General features: G+C 38.1%; 1 protein-coding gene across 1 annotated transcript; it reads left to right on the top strand.

Annotated features, from left to right (window-relative positions):
• Positions 1 to 24,016: 24,016 nt before the first annotated feature.
• Positions 24,017 to 24,594, top strand: LOC112509056. The gene is made up of 2 exons (XM_025113932.1): positions 24,017 to 24,029; positions 24,074 to 24,594. Exons 1-2 carry the CDS (start codon positions 24,017 to 24,019, stop codon positions 24,592 to 24,594), a joined length of 534 nt encoding a protein of 177 aa, XP_024969700.1.
• The last annotated feature ends 1,342 nt before the right edge of the window (positions 24,595 to 25,936 follow it).

Below are 25,936 nucleotides of genomic sequence, written 5' to 3'. Positions count from 1 at the left end.
GACAAGGCATGTGCGATAAGGGTTTTAGCCTAAGGCATTGGCAATGAAGTAATGTTCCTTTGTTCATCACTCATCTCTATAAGGGTACTTGTTCGTATGACTCTTGAGCTTAATTGTGTGCTTAATAGATGTCTTAGCCCTATTTTCCATGAGCTTAATGATTAAGGTGGTGTTTTACCTTTTTTCCCTTAAGAGCATCAAACAGTATTTTGGTCAATGTTGACTTTTTAAGTCAAAGTTTGACTTTCTTGATCAACCATATTGGAGTTTAAAAAATAAATCCAAATTTGAATTTTTTTTTCAGAACAATATTGATTAGTCTCAGTATTTGATCGGACTAGCTGGAGTTTGAGGATTTGCAATCATTATTCTGGAGTTTTCTATAAGAGGCTAGAACATTGAGTGCCTTTACTCATTTCTTTTGACCTATTCAATCAGAGGTCTTGAAGGTATACAATCAATGTTCTGCAGGTTCTAGAATTAATCAGATTTTTGAATGTTCTTAATCATGCTTCTAACCTGATCAGTTAGAGGTTTGATAGTCTACAGTCATTATTCTGATGCTTTGGTTGTCATCTGAGAATTTTAAGTGCTTTTAGTCATCCTTCTGGCTGGGAATTTTAGATATAGTTTTGATTATTCGGTTTTTGGAAGTTTAAAGGAAATCGACTTACCTTTCTGGTTTGACATGTTGTTCTTGAAGCTGTGTGCTTATCTGTTAATTCTTCTCTCCGGTTCTTCAATGACAAAGGTGTTTGTTATGGTACTTCAAGTATTTGTTTACCCCATTATGTGATTTCCAAGATCAAGCTCTTAAGCTGAATAACTATTCAACTCATGGTTCATTGAAATATTATTTGTCATTTGACTGGTTGCACTAGAATGTCATGAGGCTCGCATATTTATCTATCCCAAAGTTAGATGAATCTATAGCTAATGGATTGGCGATGATTATGCAGTTAAAGGTTGTGTTGAATCGTCTGCAGTTTGGCTGCACTATGTGCAATTGATGGTGCTTAATTCATTGGATCTTATCTTTTAACTGAAACTTAAAGAGTAAGAGCTATTTTCTGGGGCGGAGCTTAAGGATCTTATCATTGTCGGGCGCACTAAAGTTTTCTTAAAGAAGGCAGGGAGAAGAAGACTTGAAGCTTTCAAGACGTGCTTGCTTTATAAAACTTTGGATTGTTAGGTCCAAGTTTTGTACCTAAATTTGTTGTATCCAAGATTTATGCTTTTGTGCTTACCTTGTTGTATATATATATAGGTGCTTTATTTGTTTTAGTAGTTGGATTATGCTAGTAGGTAGGAAATACAGATTGTAATCACTTTTATTGTTTGAATACAATTTGGCCGTTTCAAGATTTCTCTCTCTAGATTCTCTACTCTCTTTCTACATTTTAGTTGTGTTCTTGAATGTTGATATTTGAATCAAGTTTTGTGTATTGATTAATCCATAACTGGGATTATCAACTGGTATCACAGCAAGTAAAACAGCTTAGAAAATCAAATTGGATTGTAATCGGACCAGTTTTTTAGATCATAATTGGATAATTTGAATGGTTCTTGATCAAACTCTTTCTTGCCACTATTTCTAATTAATTTTGAAAATTCGTTTGAGTTTTGTTGTGAATTTGATTGATTTGTATGTGAATTTTCAATTAGAATTGACTAGAATCATTTGATTTTAAATTGAATTGATTTCTAGAATCAATTTTGGATTTTTTGGTATTTCAAGTTCGTGAAAGTTTTTCGAACTGTTCATGTGATTTTTATCAAATTTGATCAATTTGACCTATTTTGGTATAAATTGGTGTTGAAAACTTGTTTGTATTCATCTTGTGAATCTATCTGTGCATATTTTGTTCAAATTGGTGTTAAAATTGAGCTCTTTGGACTATGTTCTGGATTTTTACCAAGTGTTTTCTTCATCGCCTGATGAACATGTTCATCAAGCGATAAGACAGATTCATCGCTTATTGAATATCTTTGTTGTCCGCTTAGAAGAGTTGGGCGATAAAGGTTCACGGTAGATAAAATCTTGTGATCGATAAGAGAGTTTGTTTGGTAAGTATTTTGTCCAATAAGAGTGTTGATAGATAAAGGTTGATTACCGGATAAATCTTGTCCGATAAGTGAGTTGACCGATAAGTGTTTTGACCGATAAAGGGTTTGTTTGATATTCTGGTTGTCCGATAACCTTGTTGGGAGTTAAGAGTTCTGTCCGAAAGGAATTATCATTTGGTGTCTGATAAGGAGTAATTTGGTGATTGTTTCTAAGCTTTGAACTATATAAAGATCATTTTGCGATTAATAAATTATTGAAGTAATTGAAATGGCTTTGAAGTTTGAAAGAGAGAATAAGGATTTGGAACAGAGAGTTTATGTATTGGAAAAGAAACTTAAGAAGGAACAAGAAAAATATCTTGAATTATATTATGAAAATGAGCAATATCTTGAAGACAAGAAGCTTTTATAGAAAGAAATTGGTGAACTTATTTTTAGAGGATTTTTATCTGATCTCCAAGAAAGGAATGTTGAGTAGATAAAGAAAAAATTTGAATTGACAACAAGGGTTTATGAAGCTTAGAGAACTTTAAATTTAGAAAGAAGAATTTATGAGAAGGAAAGGAAAAGATTAATTGAACTGGAAAATTTGTTAGAGTCTGATAGTTTGAATTATGATAAAAAGGGAATTGAGAAGAAAATGGAAAAGTTTTCTGAAGCTGAAAAGAAATTTGATACTGAAAAAAAGACTCTTGAAAGCAAAAATTAAAGTTCTTGAGTTGAATAACGCAAAGCTTTCAGAGAAAATTTCTGAATTTGAAAAGATAATTATTGTGGAAAAAGAAAAATTTGAGAATGATAAGAAAGATTTAATGAAAAAGTCTAAAAAGAAATGTCTGGAACTTTCTAAGAGCATTGTTGCTGATAAAAAGAGTCTGAATGTAGGAAGAAAGGCATTTGCTACTGCAAGGAAGAATACTGCAAAGAATAATGTAGTTATTGGTATGGAGCTGATTGAGAAAAATAAATGGTTAGACATTTCTTATGATAATGAGAAGGGAAGTTTTGAGAAAGAAATGAAAGAATTTGAAAAGGAAAGAAAAAACTTTGAGAAAGAAAGATCAGATCTGGAAGATAAGATTTCTAAAACTTCAAAGAAATTATCTGATTTAAAAACTAATCTTGTATGAGATCTGAGGTTAAAAAGAAATATGATTTAGTTTTTGAAGAGAGACATCAATTGGTGAAGAAAATAAAAGAATTTTTTGAATCAAATACTTCAAGCTCAACTAAATCTCATTCTAAGTGTAAAACATGTTTGAATGACAGTTATAGTGTCAAATCCAACAGTTATTCAAGTAGTACTAAATCAATGTTTCAAAGAACATATCTCATACTTCAAATCAGTACTATAAAGAATATATTATTGAATCAGATATTTATTTTCAAAGAGTGAAAAAGGTTTGGATGAAGAAATATGTATTTGATGTTATATCTTCTCAAATTTTGTTTGTAATAAGAAATCATTTGTATCTAAGAATGTTTTACCTTGCATTTTTGAGCCTGCTAACCAGCTTATTAGTCTTAGCAAGAGAAAGATTCGATGTTCAACTTGTGGAACAAATGATTTCATAAACAAGAAGAAAGTGAATAGCTGGAATGAAAAGGTAAGAGGAATAACAGCTGGTATGGAAACAGCTAGACTAGGAATGACGGGTATGATAACAATTGGTATGATACTTATTGCATATCTGATTTACCTGTTAAGAATATTCATGTGAAAATATCTAATCCAAACAGATGATTTGGAACTTATAATATACCCCAAACCAAAACTAATAAATGAGGATCCAAGAAAGTATGGATACCAAAATTAGTATAATTTATTTTGAAGGTTTATCATATGTTGAGCTGTTTTAGAAGATTTAAGATATGATAACCTGAAGCTTAGTTTGAGGGGGAGTTTATAAGAAATTTGTGCTTTAATGTAGTTTCTAAACACATAGTTTAGGACCTGGTCTTTAACAACAGTTTTTGAACAAAGCAGTTTAGGACCTAGGCTTATCCGTTTTCAAAGGAAGTATAATGATATATCTTTGAATTGTTTTCAAAGTGGTGTTAATTCTAAGGGGAGTATAAGATTTTTCATTATTGGTATCAACTAATAGAGTATTTGAACTTTTATTTGATGTATCTTCTATGGGAAATAAATATCTTTAATTCATTTTTTATTGTAAGATGGGAAATTTAACAAATGTAATTTTTACAGGAATTTTGAAAGAAAAATTGTTGATCCTTTCTCTCAGTGATTTGATGATAATCTATTTTCACTTATACGTTGTATTTATGTTTCTGTCTTTTCAGTTCCAGCGATCTTCACTGAGCATGTTCAATGATCGCTGAAAAACTTGCATTGTAAATCTATCAGATACAGCAATACTTCAAGAAGAAAACACTCACACCAAAGAACCTTCAGCAAACGTCGAAGACTGAAACTGAAGATTAGAGACTGGCGAGTATGTGATCTGAAGCGGTATTCAGTGATTACAAACCTGTCTACATATGTATGAAGACTGCTCAAGCTTCAGCGAATGATGAATAGACCTTCAGGTCATTCCAGCATTCAGCGATCAAAGGAAGCTTGCTTAGCACGATTTTTGTTGTCTTGTCTTAATGCACACAAAGGACAAAACCAATACCCTTATGAAATTTGGTATGGTACGGAGCCGACTAGTCGACTCTATTGTCCACCAGCTTTAGGTAAGGATGTCTGCTCTTGAATAGTGCTTTTTGTACTATTCACTGTAGCAAAGGACAAACCTTCCTCTTAAGGCTTGACACACACTCTAACCCTACCATATTGAATTAAATGAACATTTAATGCACTGGGTATAAATAGAAGTGTTTCTTCTCCATGCAGAGTGCACGCAACTCACTCTCTAACCCTAATTCTTACTTCAAGCATTTTCTAGCTTGAGTAAATGATCTTCTCTACAGCATTTCTTTTCTTGTATTTTCTAAGATTTAGTGTGTAACTAAAGATTATTTAGATAGGTTTTTATCACCTTTTCTTTCCGCAAACAATCTTGTAAAATCTGTATTGATCTTATTTATCAATATATATTTTAAATTTGAAAATATTGTGTTTGTATTCATCCCCCCCCCCTTACAAACTGTTTTACTCTTCTTGTAGACCCTCAAGGGACCAACAAGTGGTATCATGCAGTGCTTTCTCTCTCTCTTTCTGTTTAGTTGTTTTTAGTATTACTTTATCTCCTTTCTTAGTGTCACACCCCGCTAAATCGGAAACACGGAATGCTAACAGACAAGCGAGTCTTGGCAACAGTTTAAGAGAAACACTTTCAACAAAGATTCACAATAATAAAAAAAATAGTTCATCGACTTAACAGGATTCCAAGGTTACAAAAATATTTGAAATACAATAAAAACTGTCTTAATCGATATGATCCAAGTAATGCTCCCCAGAGTCCACATAACTTACTTAGTACCTGAAAAGCATGGCATAAAGCATAGTCAACTACAAGAGTTGGTGAGTTCACAGGTTATATATGCATAAAAAATAATTTTAAATGCATCAATCTTGGTTATAAATTTATGAGCAATATCTTTAAAATAACGACATACACATGATTGAAAGTAGTTGAGCCACTACTAAACCTAAAAACGCYCCATGAACTACCTCAGAGGTGGTAGCGAACCACATGTGTAGATCATATATACAAGAAATACCTCAGCGGTGGGACTAAACCCCACATGTGTAGAACTCATGCCGAACTACCTCARCGRTGACCACTTTGTGTCACATGTGTAGAACTCCTACCGGACTACCTCAGCGGTGGGACTAAATCCCACATGTGCAGACCAAAATTTAATGACCATGTGCACCCTACTTGTTAATATAAAGGGTGGGTATACAACCAAATAGCGCCATCCACAAGAATCATGAGTTCAAAATGAATTAATAGTAGTGGAAATAAATGGGGACTTTTAGTCTCAACATATCAATAATGTATACATTTAAATACTCATAACAAGATTCATATATCGATATAAATCTATCAAATATTCAATAATCATGCTTTTCAYCCCAAAACGATAAATTGGTAAAAAGGGGCCATGAACTCACAGTTTGGCGAGAATCAATTGCTTTCCTTAGGAGGCTTGCTATCAACTGTTCGGACTTCCTGACAGGACGACCAATTTTTARTAAGAATTTCTAACCTCCAAAACTTAAGTTGAGAAAAACTGTCTTCAAGGTAATCCATCAGATGCTATTACCAAAGTAGCGGACGCTTAGACATTAGCTTAAACGAATATCTTTTAAAAGTCAGATAATGACATCATTTAATGTCTTTCCAAAGCAGATAATGGCAGTCGCCATCTGTTGGAATTTGAAGATTTTGGGTGGGTTTAATACCCTTCCCAAGAACAATTATAACCTCGAGTTGCACACCTCCCCCAAGACCGGTTGCATGTCTAAAAATGGCAGCAAATGGAGATGGTTTCGACTCTAGATTTCCAGGAATAGAGACAGATAATACTCTAAATTCTCATTTCTTGAGTAAGATCCGGATAAGAAAAGAAAACGAATTGGGAGTCTTTAGATTTCGAAAAACTATAAGATAAAAGATTTGATTTAGAGTTGCATGCAGGACTCAAGTCACCCAAAGGTGTAATCGGTTCTTTTTTTTAAAAAAATGTAAGAACTCTCTTCTTCTCTTTTGAGATTTAAAAGGTTTATGGGTCACAGATTATCATCTGATGAAGACACATGCATGTCTTCGATGGGTAATCTCGCCATCCAAAACTTGAGTTGAGTAGAAAGATAAAAAAATAGAAAATCGAACACTTTAAAGKGGATTAGATGACTTTAGGAGCATACCTTTTTGAAGACAAGGCAGATAAGAACGATTCCAGCACAACAGCAATCCTAAACTTGCAGGGAGAAGAGTTCGGCTTGAAGGTGATGAACTATTTAGAGAGGGAGAACGAGGAAAGACTAGAGCTTTTTGAATAAAGAAGAGTTTTTAAAAGAGGAAGGGGGTATTTATATGAAACTTCTAGAAGAGAAGTGGGCTGGCCTCTAAAAGTCCAAGCCCAAAGATTTAAATATTTCCTTAAATTAAGGCCCAAAAATCTAAAATAACCAAAATGTCCAAGCCTGGAACAAGACTAGCTGTGAACAGAATGATCAATTTGGGCAACCAGCGCCTCAGAAAGAAGACAACAGAGCCTCTGCGAAGAAAAGACGCCAGAGCTTCTGTGAAGAGAGTCAGAGCTTCTGCAAAGAGATGCCAGAGCCTCTGTGGAGAGACACAGTTTCTGCAAAGAGATGCCAGAGCCTCTGTGAAGAGACAYAGTTTCTGCAAAGAGATGCCAGAGCCTCTGTGAAGAGACAGAGAGTCTCTGTGAAAAGATAGTCTTTGAGAAGAATTGCCAGAGTCTCTGTGAAAGGACATAGAGTCTCTGAGAAGAGGCAACAGAGCCGCTGTAGATAGTGCCAGAGCCTCTGTAGCTAGTGACAGAGCCTCTGTAGCTATCACCAGAGCCTCTGTGGCTAACGCCAGAGCCTCTGATCGAATTGGCGACCTCTTCAAGATCATACTCTGAATAACGTTAATCCTAAAAGACTTAGTTTTCTAATGAAGATTTTGAAATGAGGTCCTAACCTGGAAATCCAAAAGTGCAGAGTTGTTACACTTAGATAACTTTACCGCTTACAAATGGCTTTCCAAATTACAAACACACACAAAAGATAATGGCTCTCTTGCCAAACCTCCCCGGTTTGTCCGTAATAATTTTAGTCTCTGTAAGAACCGGATGTCCCTCTATCTGGAAGGTGTGGATCCTGAAATTCCACATTATATAGAAAATGGACCATATATTCCATTTGCTATTGCTCCGGCTGTTCCAGCAACAACTACGACTGCCACGATTCCTGAATGGCAGATTCCAAAGCTCCCACATCAATGGAGCGATGAGGACAAGAAGAAAATAGCTATAGACACGCGTGCTCGGTCTATAATAGTTATGTCTCTTCCTAATGATATTTACCACTCAGTGATGAAACTCAAAACTTCTAAATCCATGTGGCACACACTTTGTGTCCAATATGAAGGAACCACTCAGGTTCAATAGACCAGAAAGATCAATCTAGTAAGACAGTATGAAAGCTTTCTCTGTGGAAAGTCTGAGACGCTGTCTGAAGTACATCAAAGATTTAACTGTCTTCTTATTGATCTTACGACTATCGGCAGGGAATATTCTAATTCTGAAACTTTAACCAAGTTTCTAGAATGCCTTCCTGAGTCTTGGGACACCTTTTCCATGTGTCTCAAGATGTCAAATGACATGTCCATTCTTTCTCTTTCTACTTTATACGAGATTTTGCTTAACCATGAGCAATCTCGTTAACTGAAGAGGAATCTTGTAAAAGAGTCCAGGGAAATGAAAAGCTCTCATTTGGCTTTGATCTCTAAGGCTTCTTCAGTTGAAACTTCTACCCCTTTTTGTTTCTTCCCTTCCTCCCGTTGTTATCACGGAGATAGATTCTTCTATCTCTGAGGACATTCCAGAATCTGATTTAACAAATTTTGATGAGTCCCTGGCACTCCTGACTAAGTCATTTAGGAGGTTCGCCAGTAATAGCAACTTCTGCAGATCTCCTCAGTTGTCCCTCAGGGAAAAGCCAAAGTCGGAAAGAATAGACAAGGCTTCAGCTGTCTGCTACAACTGTCACCGGCCCGGACACCTTGCAGGTGAATGCAGATCAAAGAAGACTGCGATGCCATCTTCTAAAGCTCCTTCCTTCTTTAGGATCAAAGATGAGAAATACTCAAAACTGAAGGAGATGTACAAGAAGATGAAGAACAACCAGCGAAAGGCTAAAGGCCTTATTGCTGAAGAGCATGACTGGGATGAGTCATCTGATGAATCATCCTCGGATGAAGAGGATAAAGCCTATGTCTGTTTGATGGCTATAGATGCAGATGAAGGATCTTCAGAAGCATCTACTTCCTCTGAGCCATCTTCTTCTTCTACTCAGGTATGTTTCCTGAATGAACCCTCTACTTCTTCTAGTCGTTCTCTACTAGATACGCTAATGGTTGACCTTTACAATCCCCTCAATGGCAAATCGAAAGCAGAAATGCTTAACGTTGATCTTCAAGAGCAATTGAATATTTTCCATTCTAAGATCAAAGAACTGACCTCTGTCGAGGAAAATCTTAAAGATCAGGTTATTGTAAACCAAGCCATCACTGTTGAACGTGAGAAGGCTATCGCTAAGCGTGAGCGAGCAATCGCTGAACTCAAGGCCGAGAAAGTAACCATTGAAGGGTGGTGCAAAGCTTATATCAAGGCCTCTGAGATCATTAACGCTCAGATCCCCGCAAAGATAACGACTGGTCTAGGATTCTCCTATGATTAGGAAGAATGTGTTAAAGACAGGTCCATGCTCAAGTTTGGTACCTTCATTTATTCTATTCCCAACACTTCTTCCTCTCAGTCCTCTTCTTTTACTGAGAGTCATCTTGAAGGAACTCCTTCGAGTTCTGGATGGAAAGACAAAGGTAAATCCATTGTCACGGCATTTCTTCCCAAGAATTCTAACAAGTCTAATAGATCTAGGTCTATTCCTTCAGCTTGTAAAGCTTCTTCCTCTTCAGGGACTAGGAAATCTGAATCCCATCAGAAATCCAAGTCACAGCTCAAGGTGAACTTTTAACCTAAGGAATCCAATTCCTCAAAGGTTCATCCAAGAACCAATGAGGAGAGAATTCTTGGAGCTGGTCCCGCTTCTAGTCTGATACTTCCTGGCCCTAAAGCTACTCTCAGCTTTAGGAAGTGTAAACACTATGGTGAGAAAACACATATTGCCAGCAAGTGTCCTTCTTCCGCCAAAGCTGGTTCGCCAGCTAAGGGCAAGAAAGTAGCGAAGGCTGAGAAATCAACCAAGGCGAAATCATCCACAAAGGCTGCACTAGCAACCAAGGTGAAGAAAACCACTGAAGCCTCTTCTTCAGGCTCAGTGAAGACAACTCCTGTTGAAAAGTCTTCAGCATCAGACGTTGTAGTTCCTACCACTGAAGCCTCTCTATTAGGCTCAGTGAAGACCTCCACTGAAACTACCATTGTAGTGTCAGAGGTTGTTCCTCTTTCCACTCAAACCTCTTCAGGTTCGGTGATGCCATCTACTGATGTTGGTTCTTTAGCATCAGATGATGAAGCCTCTAACAAAGCTGGACCCCAGTAGCTAGGTATCAATAGCATTCTTATTTTGTTTCCTTATACAGGATGTCAAAGGCATATGGTATCTTGAACGAGGATGTTCAAGACATATGACTGGAGATAAAACTCTTCTAACTCATTTCAAGGAAGAAAGAGGACCTTCCGTAACCTTCGGTGGAAATGGAAAAGGATATACCAAAGGTTTTGGTATATTATCTAATGGTGCAACAACTTTCAAACGCGTTGCATATGTTGAAGAATTGAAGCACAGTCTTCTTAGAATCAATCAACTGTGTGATAAAGATTATACAGTTAAATTCTCAAAGAATTCATGTCATGTTCTTGACAAAGATGATAAGGTTGCTCTAACCGGTTCTCATCTAGAGAATATATACATCATCAATATGAATTCTTCTCTCACCAAGAATAGCTGCTTCTTCTCCAAAGCCTCATCAGATATTAACTGTTTATGGCACAAACGGCTATCTCATCTCAACTTCAAGACACTCAGAGAGCTATCAAGAAATGATCTTGTCACTGGTCTTCCTCAACAATTGTTTGCAAAGGAATCTCTTTGCTCCTCATGTGAAAAAGGAAAACACACAAGAGCTAGCTTCAAGTCGAAGAAAATCTCGTCAGTGATTGCGCCTCTTCAGCTATTGCACATGGATCTCTTTGGTCCAGTCAACGTGCAATCCCTAGCTGGAAAGAAGTTCACACTGGTCATTGTTGATGAGTTTATGCCAGGTACACTTGGGTATTCTTTCTCAGATCCAAGGATGAAGCACCTGAAGAAATCATTTCGTTCATCAAAAAGATAGAAGTACTGAACAATGTTAAAATACGATCTACTAGAAGTGACCATGGCACTGAATTCAAAAATAGTACTATGGATAACTTCTTTGAGGACAAGGGAATCTCTCACAACTTTTCTTCAGTGAGAACTCCTCAACAGAATGGGGTCGCTGAAAGACGAAATCGAACAATCATTTAGGCTGCTCGATCAATGCTTAACGAATCCCCTGTCTCTACTCAATTCTGGGCTGAAGCTGTCAACACTGCTTGTTTCACTCAAAACCGATCGCTGATCGTGAAAAGATTCAAGAAGACAACATATGAACTCTTTCATGGACGAAAGCCTTCCATAGGCTTTCTTCACATATTTGGTTGTACTTGTTACATTCTCAACAACCGCGACCAACTTGGAAAGTTCGATCCCAAAGTTAATGAAGGAATCTTTCTTGGATATTCTTCTGCATCCAAAGCCTTCAGAGTATTCAACAAACGAAGACAGACAATAGAGGAATCTATTCATGTCACCATTGATGAATCTCAGTCAGCTAACTCAAACCCATCTTAAATGATGAGGATGAATTAGAAAACTGGATGTTCACTCACTATGGACAACCTGAAGCTTCCTACAGTGCTCCTCTCAACACTGAATCTCCCGAAGCTGAAGATGATCCTCTCATCATTCCAGTTACAGCTTGTCACTCCACCACATCTTCTTCAGAGATCGCAGCAGTGCCCATTAACTATGTTCCTTCTTCTACTTCAAACACTGATCCATTAGTGAATGAAATGCCATCAGTATCTGAACCTGTTTCAGTCACTAAATCTAAGGCTCCTTTGGCAATAGTCCCTATTGCTGAAGATACTGTTGTTGAAGCCTCATATTTCATACCTGAACTTGCTTATTCAGATGAAGCCCCTTTACCGGCTCAACGATGGACTAAAAGCCATCCAATTCATCAAATTCTTGGTTATCCAGATGTAGGTATCAAAACACGTCGTGGTCTAGGTAATATATGTCTCTTCGTCAACTTTCTTTCTTTAGTTGAACCCAAGAAAATCAATGATGTTATCGCTGACCCTAGTTGGGTTCTTGCTATGCAAGAAGAGCTCATTAAGTTTGATAGGAACAAAGTCTGGTACCTTGTCCCACGTCCATCTGACAAATCAATGATAGGCACCAAATGGGTCTATCGCAACAAGTTTGATGAAGATGGTGCGGTAACCCGCAACAAGGCTCGGCTTGTTGCTCAAGGTTATAGACAAGAAGAAGGAATCGACTATGACGAAACCTTCGCACCAGTGGCTAGACTCGAAGCAATTCGACTCTTTCTAGCCTTTGCTGCCCATAGAGACTTCAAGGTCTTTCAGATGGATGTGAAGAGCGTTTTCCTTAATGGAAAACTTCAAGAGGAAGTTTATGTTGAACAACCTCCAGGTTTTCTTAATCCTAAGTATCCAAACCACGTCTATAGGTTGGATAAAGCTCTTTATGGGTTAAAGCAGACTCCTCGTGCCTGATATGATACCCTTTCTTCTTTTCTTATCTCTAAGAAATTCTCTCGTGGAAAGATTGACCACACCTTATTTCTTAGGAAAGTTAAAGGTCACATCATTCTCGTCYAAATTTATGTCGATGATATTATTTTTGGTTCCACTAATCCCTCTTTATGTTTTCGTTTHRMTGAACGCATGAAGAAAGAATATCAGATGAGCATGATGGGAGAACTAACATTCTTTTTAGGTCTCCAGATCAAACAAACTGATAAATGTATCTTTATCAACCAAAGTAACTATGTTCAAGACATGCTGAAGAAGTTTGATCTATCCAACAGTTCATCTATGAAGACTCCAATGGCTCCTCCACTCACTTTCAACAAGGATCCAAATGGAAAGCCAGTAAATGTTACTGTTTATAGAGGAATGATCGGCTTCCTATTGTATCTCACAACTAGCCGACCCGATATCATGTACTCCACTTGCTTATGTGCAAGATGTCAAGTTGAACCTAAGGAATCCCATCTAATTGCTGTAAAATGCATATTCAGATATTTTAAGGGAACTCCTAATATGGGTCTTTGGTACCCTAAAGGTTCAGATTTTGACCTTATTGATTATTCGGATAGTGATTTTGCAGGTTGCAAAATTGATAGGAAAAGCACCACTGGAGGCTGTCAGCTTCTAGGTGGAAAGTTGGTGAGCTGGACAAGCAATAAGCAAAATTCAGTGTCCACATCAACAACTGAAGCTGAATATGTAGCCGCTGGAAGCTGTTGTGCCCAAATTCTTTGGATGAAAAATTAGCTGCTAGACTACGACCTTCAGTTTTCAAAAGTTCATATTTATTGTGATAGCACTAGTGCTATTGCTATTGCAAACAACCCTGTAATTCACTCCAAGACCAAACTTATCAAGATCCGATATCATTTTATCAAAGATCATGTTATGAATGGTGATATTGAACTTCAATTCGTTCAACTGAGTATTAACTCCCTAACCTTTTCACCAAGCCTCTTGATGAGACAACATTTAATATCATGATCAACGAATTGGGTATGTTGAACACTAAAGATTAATCTTCAGCTATTAAACATCACTCACTAAGTGAAATGATTCAATGCTCTATCTCTAACACTGAACTTTTGAGTAAATATATCTATTCTCTCTCAGGTATGATTACTCTTTTCTTTTCTAAAATTTAAAACCTTCACTAAAGCTTTCTCATCTTCAGTGATAAACGTTTTAAAAGGTGGTCTCGTTGATTCTCTTGTCACTAACCACATCTCTAAGTATATCTTTATATTTTTCTTAAAATTCAAAATGATCACTGAATCTCTTTTTATCAATGATTAAAATGTTTTTTAAATGCCAGTTTTTGTGACTCTTATATTACTGAATCTGATGTCTTAAAACCCTCACTGAATCTTTCTTTCAGTGATAAATTGTCTTAAACGGTCTTATCAGAGTTTCTTTAGACACTGTATGACTCTTCGTTTTCTTAAAAACTATTCGTTTTTAAAAGAAAATAGTTAATGAATCGTTTTTATAACGACATTCTCTATTTACTATGTGTGACGCGTTGAGACGCTGAAAAGGTTCTGTCATTACGCTACCTCATTTAATGCCATGCAATCATGGATGAGAATGTGGTATCTTTTTCTTCATGACCACTTTCCCGAACCATCGTCTTTTCTCTCTCTCATATTATTTCTCTCTCATCCTACCTATAAATATAAGACTTCTTCTCCCCTTTTCTCTTTATGCTTACAAAATTCTTAGACAAAACTCTACAAGAATTCTCCCAAAGCAAGAACTCTCAAAAACCTTCTAAGCTCATTCGACCTCTTTTCTCTTACATCTAAAGTTGATATCTTCTCTTTCTTTTTCATTATCTACTGTTATAAGAAACGTTTAATCTATTTTAAGAATCATGTTCTCTTAAATACATTAAACAATAAAGGTTTTTAATCATCTCTGTCATGGTTATAATCTTGTTTCTTGATACACATTTCTCTTGTTAAACCCTAATCTTTTAAGTTTTTTCAAAAGAAGTTTTTACTTGTTCAAAAACTTTTTCTATACTCATAACCACAAACTCTTGGTTTATTTCTAACAAACCTGTTTGTTTTACTTCTTATTGATCCAAACAGATGGCTGCCAAGAACGTTAACTTCTCCATTGACGAGATCTCCATCAAAGCCAACAGCCACATTGCCTTGTCGGAGATACCTTCCTCCAAGGCGTATTACCAAGATGCGGCTAACTTTCTCAAACAGTCGTCCTCGGCCTACGCACTCAACCATGAGCCCATCATGGTGAAAGAACTTCTTCAGCAATTCTGGCTCACTGCTGAAGTTGTTAAAGTCGAAGTCAAGCCTGGACGCAAGGCTGAGTAGATCAACTTCACTTTCAATCGCATGGAAGTGAGTTTTTGTGTTCCCACACTCCGGTCAGCTCTTCGTCCTCCCAAGGGCCCCTTCGACAGCAAACCCTCTACCCCCGAGATCATCGAGCTTCTTGACGCCATTGGCTACCAGTGGCTAATGAAGAAGGACTCCAACGCCCCTCTGAAGTCCTTAACGAAGATTGAGAAGGACAAGATGTCAGCTATCTGGCAATACCTGTTTTCTCATTTCATCCAGTGCATGGATGGAAAAACTGGAGGTTAGGACCAGGCCTCTAGGATCGTCTTAACCATAGGCGTATTTGTGATTCAGCGTCGCAATATAAATTATGCTGCAGTCATTTTCGATGACCTAGTGCTCAAGCTGAACAAGCGCCAGCGAGAAAAGGTGGTACCTTACACCAGGTTTCTTTCAATGGTGTTTGCCAAGATCTTTAAAGATCTTTACCCCAAAGAAGGAAACCTTCAGGTTTTCAAGCCTGGATCCAGGATTCTGGATCATAAGCTGAGGGACAGTGATGTGGCACTAACTTCTATTGTGTCCATCACTACCTCTTCTCCTCAGGTGGTCACGACAAGGGTAAACCCCCCCACCCCGCTGCGTCCAGCCAAGCCACCAAAACCCCTTCAAAACGACCCTCTCAACCAATTATTGGTTCTCCTCAGAGAGCCAAGAAGTCCAAAAAGGGGACAGCCACATCTCTAGCTGGAGCCTCTCAAAAGGTTTCAGTTATTGAAACTAGCCTTATCCCCGAGGCATCTTCTGCTCACCTTCCCAGCTCTTCAGTGATCTCTCCCATCACTGTCGTATCAGTGGTATCTACCCCTACCACCTCAGTGACCCAAATCACTAAAGGTGTGAATATCAGCGCCACCACCGCTGAACACCCACGTCTCTTCTCGACCATTTTCTCTTCTTCTCCTTCCTTGGTCTTTACACATGTCAATGATGTATCATCGACTGTCCTTCCTAATACTGAGACGCACACCACTGGATCAACGAAGTCCACCAAGAGATGCCCCACCAGGGTGATCTTGATGCGAACTTCATTGCAAACCAGGCGGACATTCAAGAAGTTCAGAGTCATCTCTAGACTCTCCAAGAAGTTGTTCAAGCCAACACCGATGCCATTACTATTCTTCACAGCAGGGCTGACGATACTCAGGCTATCACTGATCAGTAGACTAGCCTTCTTCAACAGATCCTGGATGTTGTCCATCAACCAGATCCAGTGATCCCACTTTCTTTCTCTGCCAGTGATCGCGCCCAGCTCCATGAGATGCGTAAGGCAACGACAACTCTAGCCAGCGCTTTGCAAAGGCTAGAGGAGATAATGGTTCTCCAGCGTCAGCACTTGGATGAACTCTCTGGCCAATTCTCTCAAGTCTTAGCCAGAGAGGGGGAGATGAGGTCCAACGCTGGTGAATCATCCAATGCTGCTCCTACTCCTTCTCAGGCTGTTGGTCCAGTATCAGCTTCAGTTGCAGTTGAAGCTGAGGCTCCTAGAGCTGAAGCGGTTGCTGCTCTTGTAATCCCGACCACCAAAGCTGCTGGTCCAGTTGAGGATCTCGATGCCATCCCTAGGGCCCCTGCCATCACTGCTACTGGTGATGATGATGATGATGAAGATGATGATGAACCTACCATTCCAGATCCCAGAAGTGATCTAGATGGCAGCGACGATGATGATGATGAAGATGACTTTACCATCAAGTACCAGAAGCCATAAATCGTCACCAAGGGAGTTTCTCTCAGGGATTCTGCATCCCAGGGGGAGCAAAAGCAAGGTAAATCTACTCCATTAGGGAACCAGGACCCCAAGGCAAGGCGGTTGCTGAAGAATGAAACTTCAAGGTACTGTTCAATATCCCTCAACAACCTTTGTTTGAAGACTCTACTTCTCAGGTAGTGATTACTTCAAACTATCAACTTCATATTCCATCAACAACCTGCGGTCGACTGGAGCGGGTACCTGATCAACCCGTCTCTTGTGCTCCTATCGACCAGTAGATGTCTGAGCTGAAGGAGTCACTCGACCAGACTAGAGTAAAAATCCCTCTTCGTACCTCTAGTGGTGGTGAGTTCGACTTCCTATCTAAAGCTGAAAAACTCGAGGCATTAAGAGCTAGAGCTTCAAAAGAAGCAGACTGAAGACAGCTTGAAGTTGGCCAAGTCACTAGCTGAAAAGGTCCTTCCCAAGAAGAAGTCCAAGAAAAAGGTGAACGTTGTCCAAGCCCAAGCTAAATTTCTTTCTATTGCAGAAGCTGAGCATGAGAAGAAGCTGAGCATGAGAAGAACCTGAAGCTGGCGGAAAAGGACAAGCGATGGAGCGAAGCAAAGATGAAAAAGAGAATCAGTCCCCGCCCGATCATCAGCGTCAGCATCAGCGGACGTTCTAAAGACGGTGGAATGTTGGTCTCAATGCTCATCACCAGGGACAATCTTGATGTCGTTACCGAGTACCCTTCCTACCTTGGCCGTTATGGATACAACAAATGGATTGAGATCAGACAAGCCATTCAGCGATCCAAGTCGAGACACAAGACACTTATCAAGGACACATCAGCGAGCTCATCAAAAGGATGTCCAGGTATGTCAAGGTCCCTGACAGGCTCTCTAAAGAAAGGTGGGAAAAAGAAACTCAAGCTCTCTGATCCTAATGATGGACCATTCCTAAGGAACGAACATGAAAAAATGTTCTCCTTAGAATAAGTTCTGAAGGGTCATCAGAGTACAAACATTTCTATGCTGAATCTTGGCTTGCCAAATAAGGGTCCCTATACACCCCACTCTGTGCATTTTAAACCTGAGTTAGGAGTTATATTCTTTGACTATGAAGGTGAAGTCAAATTTCAGAGAATGTCAGAGCTACATCTATGTCCAATGGGTCATYTGGTTTACCTCTTGCTCTGGATAGATGATAGCATGCCTGGAAAAGTCGTATATCTGAAGATACAAAGGGAATTCCTACGTCGAAGAAACCTTGGTGAAGATGTACTTGGTTACATAGATCTAAATGTTCTAGAATAGTTTCTCTTTATAACAACAATCCACTTTTCCTTGTAACTTCTTGTACTATGTCTACTTTCAGTGATTGTACTTATAATCTGTAAGCACTAGACATGTACTGTAATACTTGTAATATTTCCAATGATTAATAAAATGAGTATTCCATGTACTTCACTGAAAAAGATCCCTGAAAAAAGTAATAGAGACACAAGTCTATGAGTTACAGTGTTATTTTTCACATTCACTGACAATCTATAAGCCAATGAATAAGCTTTCAGTTTCAGTTTATGTACTTGTAATTTTCTTAGATATAACTTAAGGTAAATTCTCAAGCTGGGACTGACTAACTGAAAAAGATCCCAAAATAGTAAAAAGGGACATGTACTGTATATGTAACTTTTTCTTACTATTATTTGATAAGATAACTTTCTTTACATTATCTTGTTATCATCAAATAGGGAGAGATTGTTGATTCTCTCTCTCAGTGATTTGATGATAATCCCTTTTCACTTATACGTTGCATTTATGTTTATGTCTTTTCAGTTCCAGCGATCTTCACTGAGCATGTTTAGTGATCGCTGAAGAACTTCCAATGTAAATTTGTCAGAGACAGCAATACTTCAADAAGACAACACTCACACCAAATAACCTTCAGCAAACGTCGAAGACTGAAACCGAAAATTAGAGACTGGCGAGTACATGATCTGAAGTAGTATTCAGAGATTACAAGACTGTCTACATATGTGTGAAGACTGCTCAAGCTTCAGCGAATGATGAAGAGACCTTCAGGTCATTCCAGCATTCAGCGATCAAAGGAAACTTTCTTAGCACGATTGTTGTTGTCTTGTCCTTATGCACACAAAGGACAAAACCCATACCCTTATGAAAGTTGGTACGGTACGGAGCGGACTAGTCGACTCTATTGTCCACCAACTTTAGGTAAGGATGTCTACTCTTGAATAATGCTTTTTGTACTATTCACTGTAGCAAAGGACAAACCTTCCTCTTAAGGATTGACACGCACTCTAACCCTACCATATTACATTAAATGAACATTTAATGCACTGTAGCAAAGGACAAGCATTCCTCTTAAGGCTTGACTCACTCTCTAACCCTAATTCTTATGAGCATATTTGTAACACCACGATTACAAAATAAACACTTACCAACCTTCATTAAATAAATTTTAGTTTCAAAAACCTCAAGATACGGGATAGCGATTTACAACCCAAAATACATAATTTTAAGACTTAATAAAYAYRTAGCTAACAAAAACATAATCATCGGGGACATGTCTACCCGGAATATACATACTATGAACAACCCAAAAGTATAACTTATACCTAAACTCAAAAGTAGGCTTCAGACGTCAATCCCTAATCGATCATCCGACCTTGTTTTTGCCTTTGCCAATTTGCCCTGAAAAGTTAAAACCACTAAAAGATAAGCTATATGGCTTAGTGAATTTATGTGGAAAAATATGGTTACAATGTGATATATAAGCGTACATACTACAAAATAAAGAAGGTCTCGAAAGAAATTTTTTTGCATAACAATACGACAACAACTTAGTTGTACCACATGATGTCCTTTACAACAACCTACTTTGAACGTGGGAATCACAAAAGAATTTTCAACATAGAAAACAACATCAATATGATCAACATCATACTCGAGATCAAGCAAGGTCACATACCAATTAACTTCACACACAAACATAAGACTTGGCACCAAATCCGCCCTTCTTCTTCTGGATTATGCCAAAGTCCTATACTCACCCTCTGGCTCCCACTGGGTAGTGAGTATGGCAGCCCCTCCGATTGTCTCACCCGGACTCCATGGGATATCGACAATCGGCGCCCAAAACACAATACAAGCAATAAGACCAATTTGAGGTGATAATCTAGAACTAACATGAATCATGGATAAACAATAAAACATCATAGCATATATAATCACAAAGTACACACATATGTCCACATAAACTCACTATGTTGTTTAATGAAATCGGTTGATCAAACCGGAAGCCAAACCGAAAGGTCGAATCCTAACTCCCGTTCAGTGGTTGGAAAGCACTTTCAAGGCCTTAAATGATGCTTAAATAACACCTGGAGTTCATATATAAAGTCTTATTAGCAATGCACAACAATAGCATAAAATTAACCCTTTTTAATTCAAGTTTTCTACTTTAGTTTTCTCCTTACAGCACCTACTTGCAGACCTGTTTTGACCTTTTTAAACTCAAAATCATTAAATGACTTTCAAATATGAATTGTAGAACTTTTTCTTACCTTTCCAGAGCCTATTTGTACATATTTTTAGGATTTTTCTACAATTTTATACGATTTTTCTAAAACAGTTCTTATACCAAGACTTTCAAACTCGAAAATAGCTATTTTTCACCTTTTCAAGTTAAACTCCAAACCATTTTGTACCAAATTCATATATTAGTCTTATATTACCATAACTTATATGAAAATCATCATGAATCCATCATTATTTTACTAAACATTCACCTAGTTCATCTTCATATAAGGTTGACTATCAAAAGTCAAACTCTCCCAAACCATATCATGTATACACAACTATTTCTTGTCATCTAATCATGATTTCCACAAGATAATAACTTATGTATTACATATCCTACACAATATCAAGATTTCAGCTTATAATTCTCAACATGCAACCATAATTTCATGATTTCTTGAACTCAAAGTGAAACATTATCAAAAATGGAAGCATACCTTCAATAATCTTGTAAAATTTCACCAATTTCTTGCTAAAACACCTAAGTTTGGTTTCCTTGAAGAGTACAGAAGCTTAGAAACGAAAATAGGGAAGAATTGGGGCTGAATTCCTATTTATATGTCTAAAACCCGAGTTGGGTCGGTTTGATCCGGCTGGATACCCGTTTTGACCATTAAACACTAAAAATTGCATAACTTTTCGCTCGAAACTCCGTTTTCGATAAGGTTTTCGCCTACGCGTTCATAACAAGATAATCTATAATTTTCAATAAAAAATTCATAAAAGACCTCCCAATAACAGCAGTTTTCATATTTGTACGAGTTATGCTTTCCTTTGAAATTTTGCCATTTATTTTGAGTTTGGAATCGCGTAAAAATTTTCCGACACCTCCAATAACTCCTAATAGGTCCAAAGCTTAGTTACAAAGCTTAACATCCTATCAAAAACCTCCCGATTGAGTATTGTGCATGTAATTTATCGAAATCATACCGTAATTTGAAAAACTTGCATAAAATGCAATCCACGCGACTTTTTTGACTTTCGACAATTCTAACACTTCATATTAACTTATTAAATGGTGTTTCAACATTTAGATCACCATTTAGATCTTCCATTTAAGTTTTGGGTAGATTTTTCTCATTTAGGCACTCTAGATACCTACCTAATTATCATGTATGCAATGTACTTTGTATGTTGAACCCTCACATTATCTAATTATGTCATTTGTGAGGTGTTAGCACCAATCTTACCTTCTACATCTCATTCCAATTATGAGTTCTACTTATAGCTCACTAGCATACTTAGCATTTTAGCATTTTTGCAATTTTTTTTTAAAAATAACACATAAGGTATGCTTATAATTACTAGTTAAACATATTTAAATAGGTGGATGTTACAAATACCTCCTCCTTTTGAAGATTTCGTCCTCGGAATCATCGTTGCTCGAACAGTGTTGGGTATTTTGCCATCATTTATTCTTTATTCTTCCAAGTCCAATTTGGCTCACGATGATGTTTCCACTTAACCAACACTAGATCCACAACCTTGTTGCGCAAGTTCACCGTTCGTTGATTTAAGATAGCCTTGGGATCTTCAATGTATCTCAATTTCTTGTCTACTTTGATTTCCGCTAATGGCACCACCTCCTCGTGTTTACCGAGACATTTCCTTAGATAAGCAACATGAAAAACATCATGGATGCCTGTGAGTTCTTCTGGCAACTCAAGCCGATAAGCTTGCTTTCCAACCCGCTCCAATATTTTGAATGGCCCAATGAAACGAGGGCTAAGCTTACCCTGCTTTCTAAATCGGAGTACCCCACGCCATGGAGAAACCTTCAGCATTACTAGATCTCCAACTGAGAATTCAATTGGCTTTCTGCGGTGATCTGCGTACAATTTCTGTCTATCTTGTGCCGCTTTCATTCTCTCTCGAATCACTTGAATCTTGTCGTGAGTAATTTGAATGAGCTCGGGGCCAGCAAGCATCTTTTCTCCAGTTTCTTTCCAACATAGAGGCGTACGACACTTACGTCCGTACAAAGCCTCAAAAGGTGCCATACCGATTGTCGCGTGGTAGCTGTTGTTATACGAAAACTTGACCAGAGGCAAATGAGTATCCCAGCTCCCACCAAACTCCAAGACACAAGCGCGCAACATGTCTTCTAACGTCTGAATGGTACGCTCGGAATGCCCATCAGTTTGCGGGTGATACGCGGTACTGAATGCCACCCGCGTTCCTAGTTCCCGCTGTAATCCAGACCAGAAGGTAGAAGGAAACCGAGAGTCACGATCTGAGATTATCTTCAAGGGTACACCATGTCGAGCAACGATCTCATCAACATAAAGTTGTGCCCACCGATCCATCGTATATGATTCCCGAACGGAAAGAAAATGAGCAGACTTTGTCAGGCGATCTACGATAACCCAAATACTGTCATACTAACGAGAGGTCTTAGGTAACTTTGTAACAAGATCCATGGTTAGCTCTTCCCATTTCCACACAGGTATCTCCAAAGGTTGTAGACTCCCATAAGGCTTTTGGTGTTCTACTTTTACTTGTAAACATGTGATGCATTTCTTGACATAACGACCGATATCAGCTTTCATCCCAGGCCACCAATAGTCTAAACGGAGATCATGATACATTTTAGTACCTCCAGGATGAATAGATAACCGTGTTTTGTGCGCTTCCTCTAGAATAAGCTCTCGCAAACCCCCCAGTCTCGGCACCCAAATTCGGGTTTTAAATACTTTGAGACCACGCTTTTCTTCAGATAAGGAGTCTACATAACCAACCATACGTTCGAACTTTAGGTGTTCTGGCTTTAATGCCTCGGTTTGCCACCTATGAAGATCATCGATAAGAGTAGACTTCATTGACACATGAGTGATAGCATAACAAATACTGGTCCCGTGTGGCTTCCGACACAACGCATCTGCCACTACATTGGCTTTACCAGGATGGTATAGAATTTCACAATCGTAATCTTTGATCAATTCTATAGCTCTCTGTTGACGCATATTCAGAGTCTGTTGGTCGAAAATATATTTCAAACTCTTGTGATCAGTGAACAACTGACACTTTGTGCCATAGAGATAATGTCTCCAAAGTTTAAGAGCAAACACAACGGCTGCCAATTCAAGATCATGAGTGGGGTAATTCTTCTCATATTCTTTCAATTGTCGAGAGGCGTATGCAATTACTTTGCCTCGCTGCATCAACACACATCCGAAACCTAATTTAGAAGCATCACTATATACTACAAAGTCATCATTGCCCTCGGGTAAAGCAAGTATCGTTGCATGAGTTAAACAATCCTTCAAAGTCTGAAATGCATTCTCTTGAGCCTTAGTCCATACAAACTTCACTTCTTTGCGGGTAAGTGAAGTAAGCGGTACTGCAATCTTTGAGAAATCCTGTATGAATCGACGATAGTAACCCGCTAAACCAAGAAAACTACGAACKTCADAWGCATTCTTGGGTTGCTCCCACTTCTGTATAGCTTCAATCTTGGATGGTTCCACAGAAATGCCATCGCCATAAATCACATGCCCCAAGAATTGCACCTGACGAAGCCAAAATTCACATTTTGAGAATTTAGCATATAACGTTTCCTTCCGCAATAGTTCCAACATCTCTCGAAGATGTGTAGAATGTTCAGCCTCAGACTTAGAATACACCAGAATGTCATCATTGAAAACGATAACAGACTTATCAAGCATAGGACGACACACTCGGTTCATCATATCCATAAAGGCTGCAGGGGCATTAGTTAATCCAAATGGCATAACAAGAAATTCATAATGTACGTATCGGGTACGAAAAGTTGTCTTTGGTACATCCTCTTCACGTACCTTAAGTTGATGATAACCTGACCTCAAATCAATCTTTGAAAAATAACTTGCGCCTTGCAATTGGTGCTTCAAGTCAAAAGGAGGAGATACCCAAAGCACGAGCTCGAGCTTTTCAGATTACCGCGGAGGAGGCTCGCAATGAGGCAGACGCCATTACTGGTATTTTCTTTGTTAACTCTAGACCTGCTTGTATCTTGTTCGATTCTGGAGCTACAAATTATTTTGTGTCGCATGTCTATGTTCATTGTTTAGAATCTGTGCCAGTTATGCTTTCTATACAATTTACCGTTGATACTGCTAATGGAGTCACTTTGGTAGCTGATAGAGTGTTTAGAGACTGCACTTTAGTGTTAGACGAACATGACTTTTTAGTAGATTTGATTCYTATGGATATYYRTGGTTTCGATGTCGTGATTGGTATGGATTGGTTAGTGAAGAACCGTGCGGATATCATTTGTTCTCAGAGGATGATTCGGGTACCAGTTGAGAATGGAGACTATTTATACATTTTGGGAAAAGACGTATAGGCGACTTGAAGGTAATATCTATGCTTAAAGCACGACGTTATATTGCTAAGGGTTGCTCTTCTTTCATGGCATATGTTTTGGATGCAACCAAAGAAATGAAGAAAACTGTAAAAGATGTACCAATTGTGTGTGAATTTCAAGATGTTTTCCCTGACAACTTGCCTGGAGTACCGCCGGATAGGCAAGTAGAATTCCGTATTGATTTAGTGCCGGGTGCTACACCTATTGCAAAGGCACCTTATCGCCTTGCACCAACCGAGATGAAAGAGATGATGAGTCAGTTGCAAGAATTGCTAGATAAGGGCTTTATTAGACCGAGCACTTCCCCTTGGGGTGCTCCGGTATTGTTCGTGAAGAAGAAAGATGGATCCTTTTGTATGTGCATCGATTACCGTGAATTGAATAAGGTAACGATAAAGAAGCATTTTCTAGCTTGAGTAAAGGATCTTCTCTACAGCATTTCTTTTCTTGTATTTGCTAAGATTTAGTGTGTAACTAAAGATTGTTTAGATAGGTTTTTATCACCTTATCTTTCCGTAAACAATCTTATAAAATCTGTATTGATCTTATTTATCAATATATATTTTAAATTTGAAAATATTATGTTTGTATTCATCCCCCCCTTTTACAAATTGTTTTACCCTTCTTGTAGACCCTCAAGGGACCAACAAAAATACTTGAAGGACAAAGGCTTGTCCGATAAGGATCTTATCTGGATAAAAGGTGTATCCGATGAAAGCTCAATTTGGATACTATTGTATCTGGTGAAGGACCAATCCGGATGAAGTTGTGTCCGGTGAGTGACTAATCCGGATGATAAGGTGTACGATGAAGTTCCTATTCGGATGATATGGTGTCCGATGAAGGTTGTATCCGGTCACATTCTTGAGTGATGAATTATAATCTAAGTGATGAGAGTTATGACTTGAGCGATGAGTTATAGATTTGAGCGGTGAGAGTGATGTCCAGATGATATATTGAGTGATGAAAATGTATCCGATTACATCTTGAGCGATGAAGTTAATATCCGGATGGTGTGCTATCTGATGAGGTAGCTATCCGGACATAGAAGTGAGAGATGAGTGATGTAGAATATCATGCTATTTGAGTGATGAGTTAGAGTATTGAGCGATGAATGTTGAATTCTGTGAGCGATGAGTATAGGTAGTTGAGCGATGAGTGAGTATATTGAAATGAGAGACGAATTCCTTTCATCAGCCAGACTTTGAGTTGAATTTTTCTTTTAGCAATTTTTTTTAATAAATTTTTTTGTGCTTAATTTTCATATGCTTAGAAGAAGAACGACTTCTAAGTGTATTAAACTGTTTTTCAAATGTTCAAA

This window comes from Cynara cardunculus (genome assembly GCF_001531365.2).
Source record: "Cynara cardunculus var. scolymus isolate 2C chromosome LG 3, CcrdV1, whole genome shotgun sequence".
NCBI classification, from domain to species: domain Eukaryota; kingdom Viridiplantae; phylum Streptophyta; class Magnoliopsida; order Asterales; family Asteraceae; genus Cynara; species Cynara cardunculus.
The sequence above is the reverse complement of the archived record's forward strand: the minus strand, read 5'-3'. Positions and strand labels throughout refer to the sequence as shown.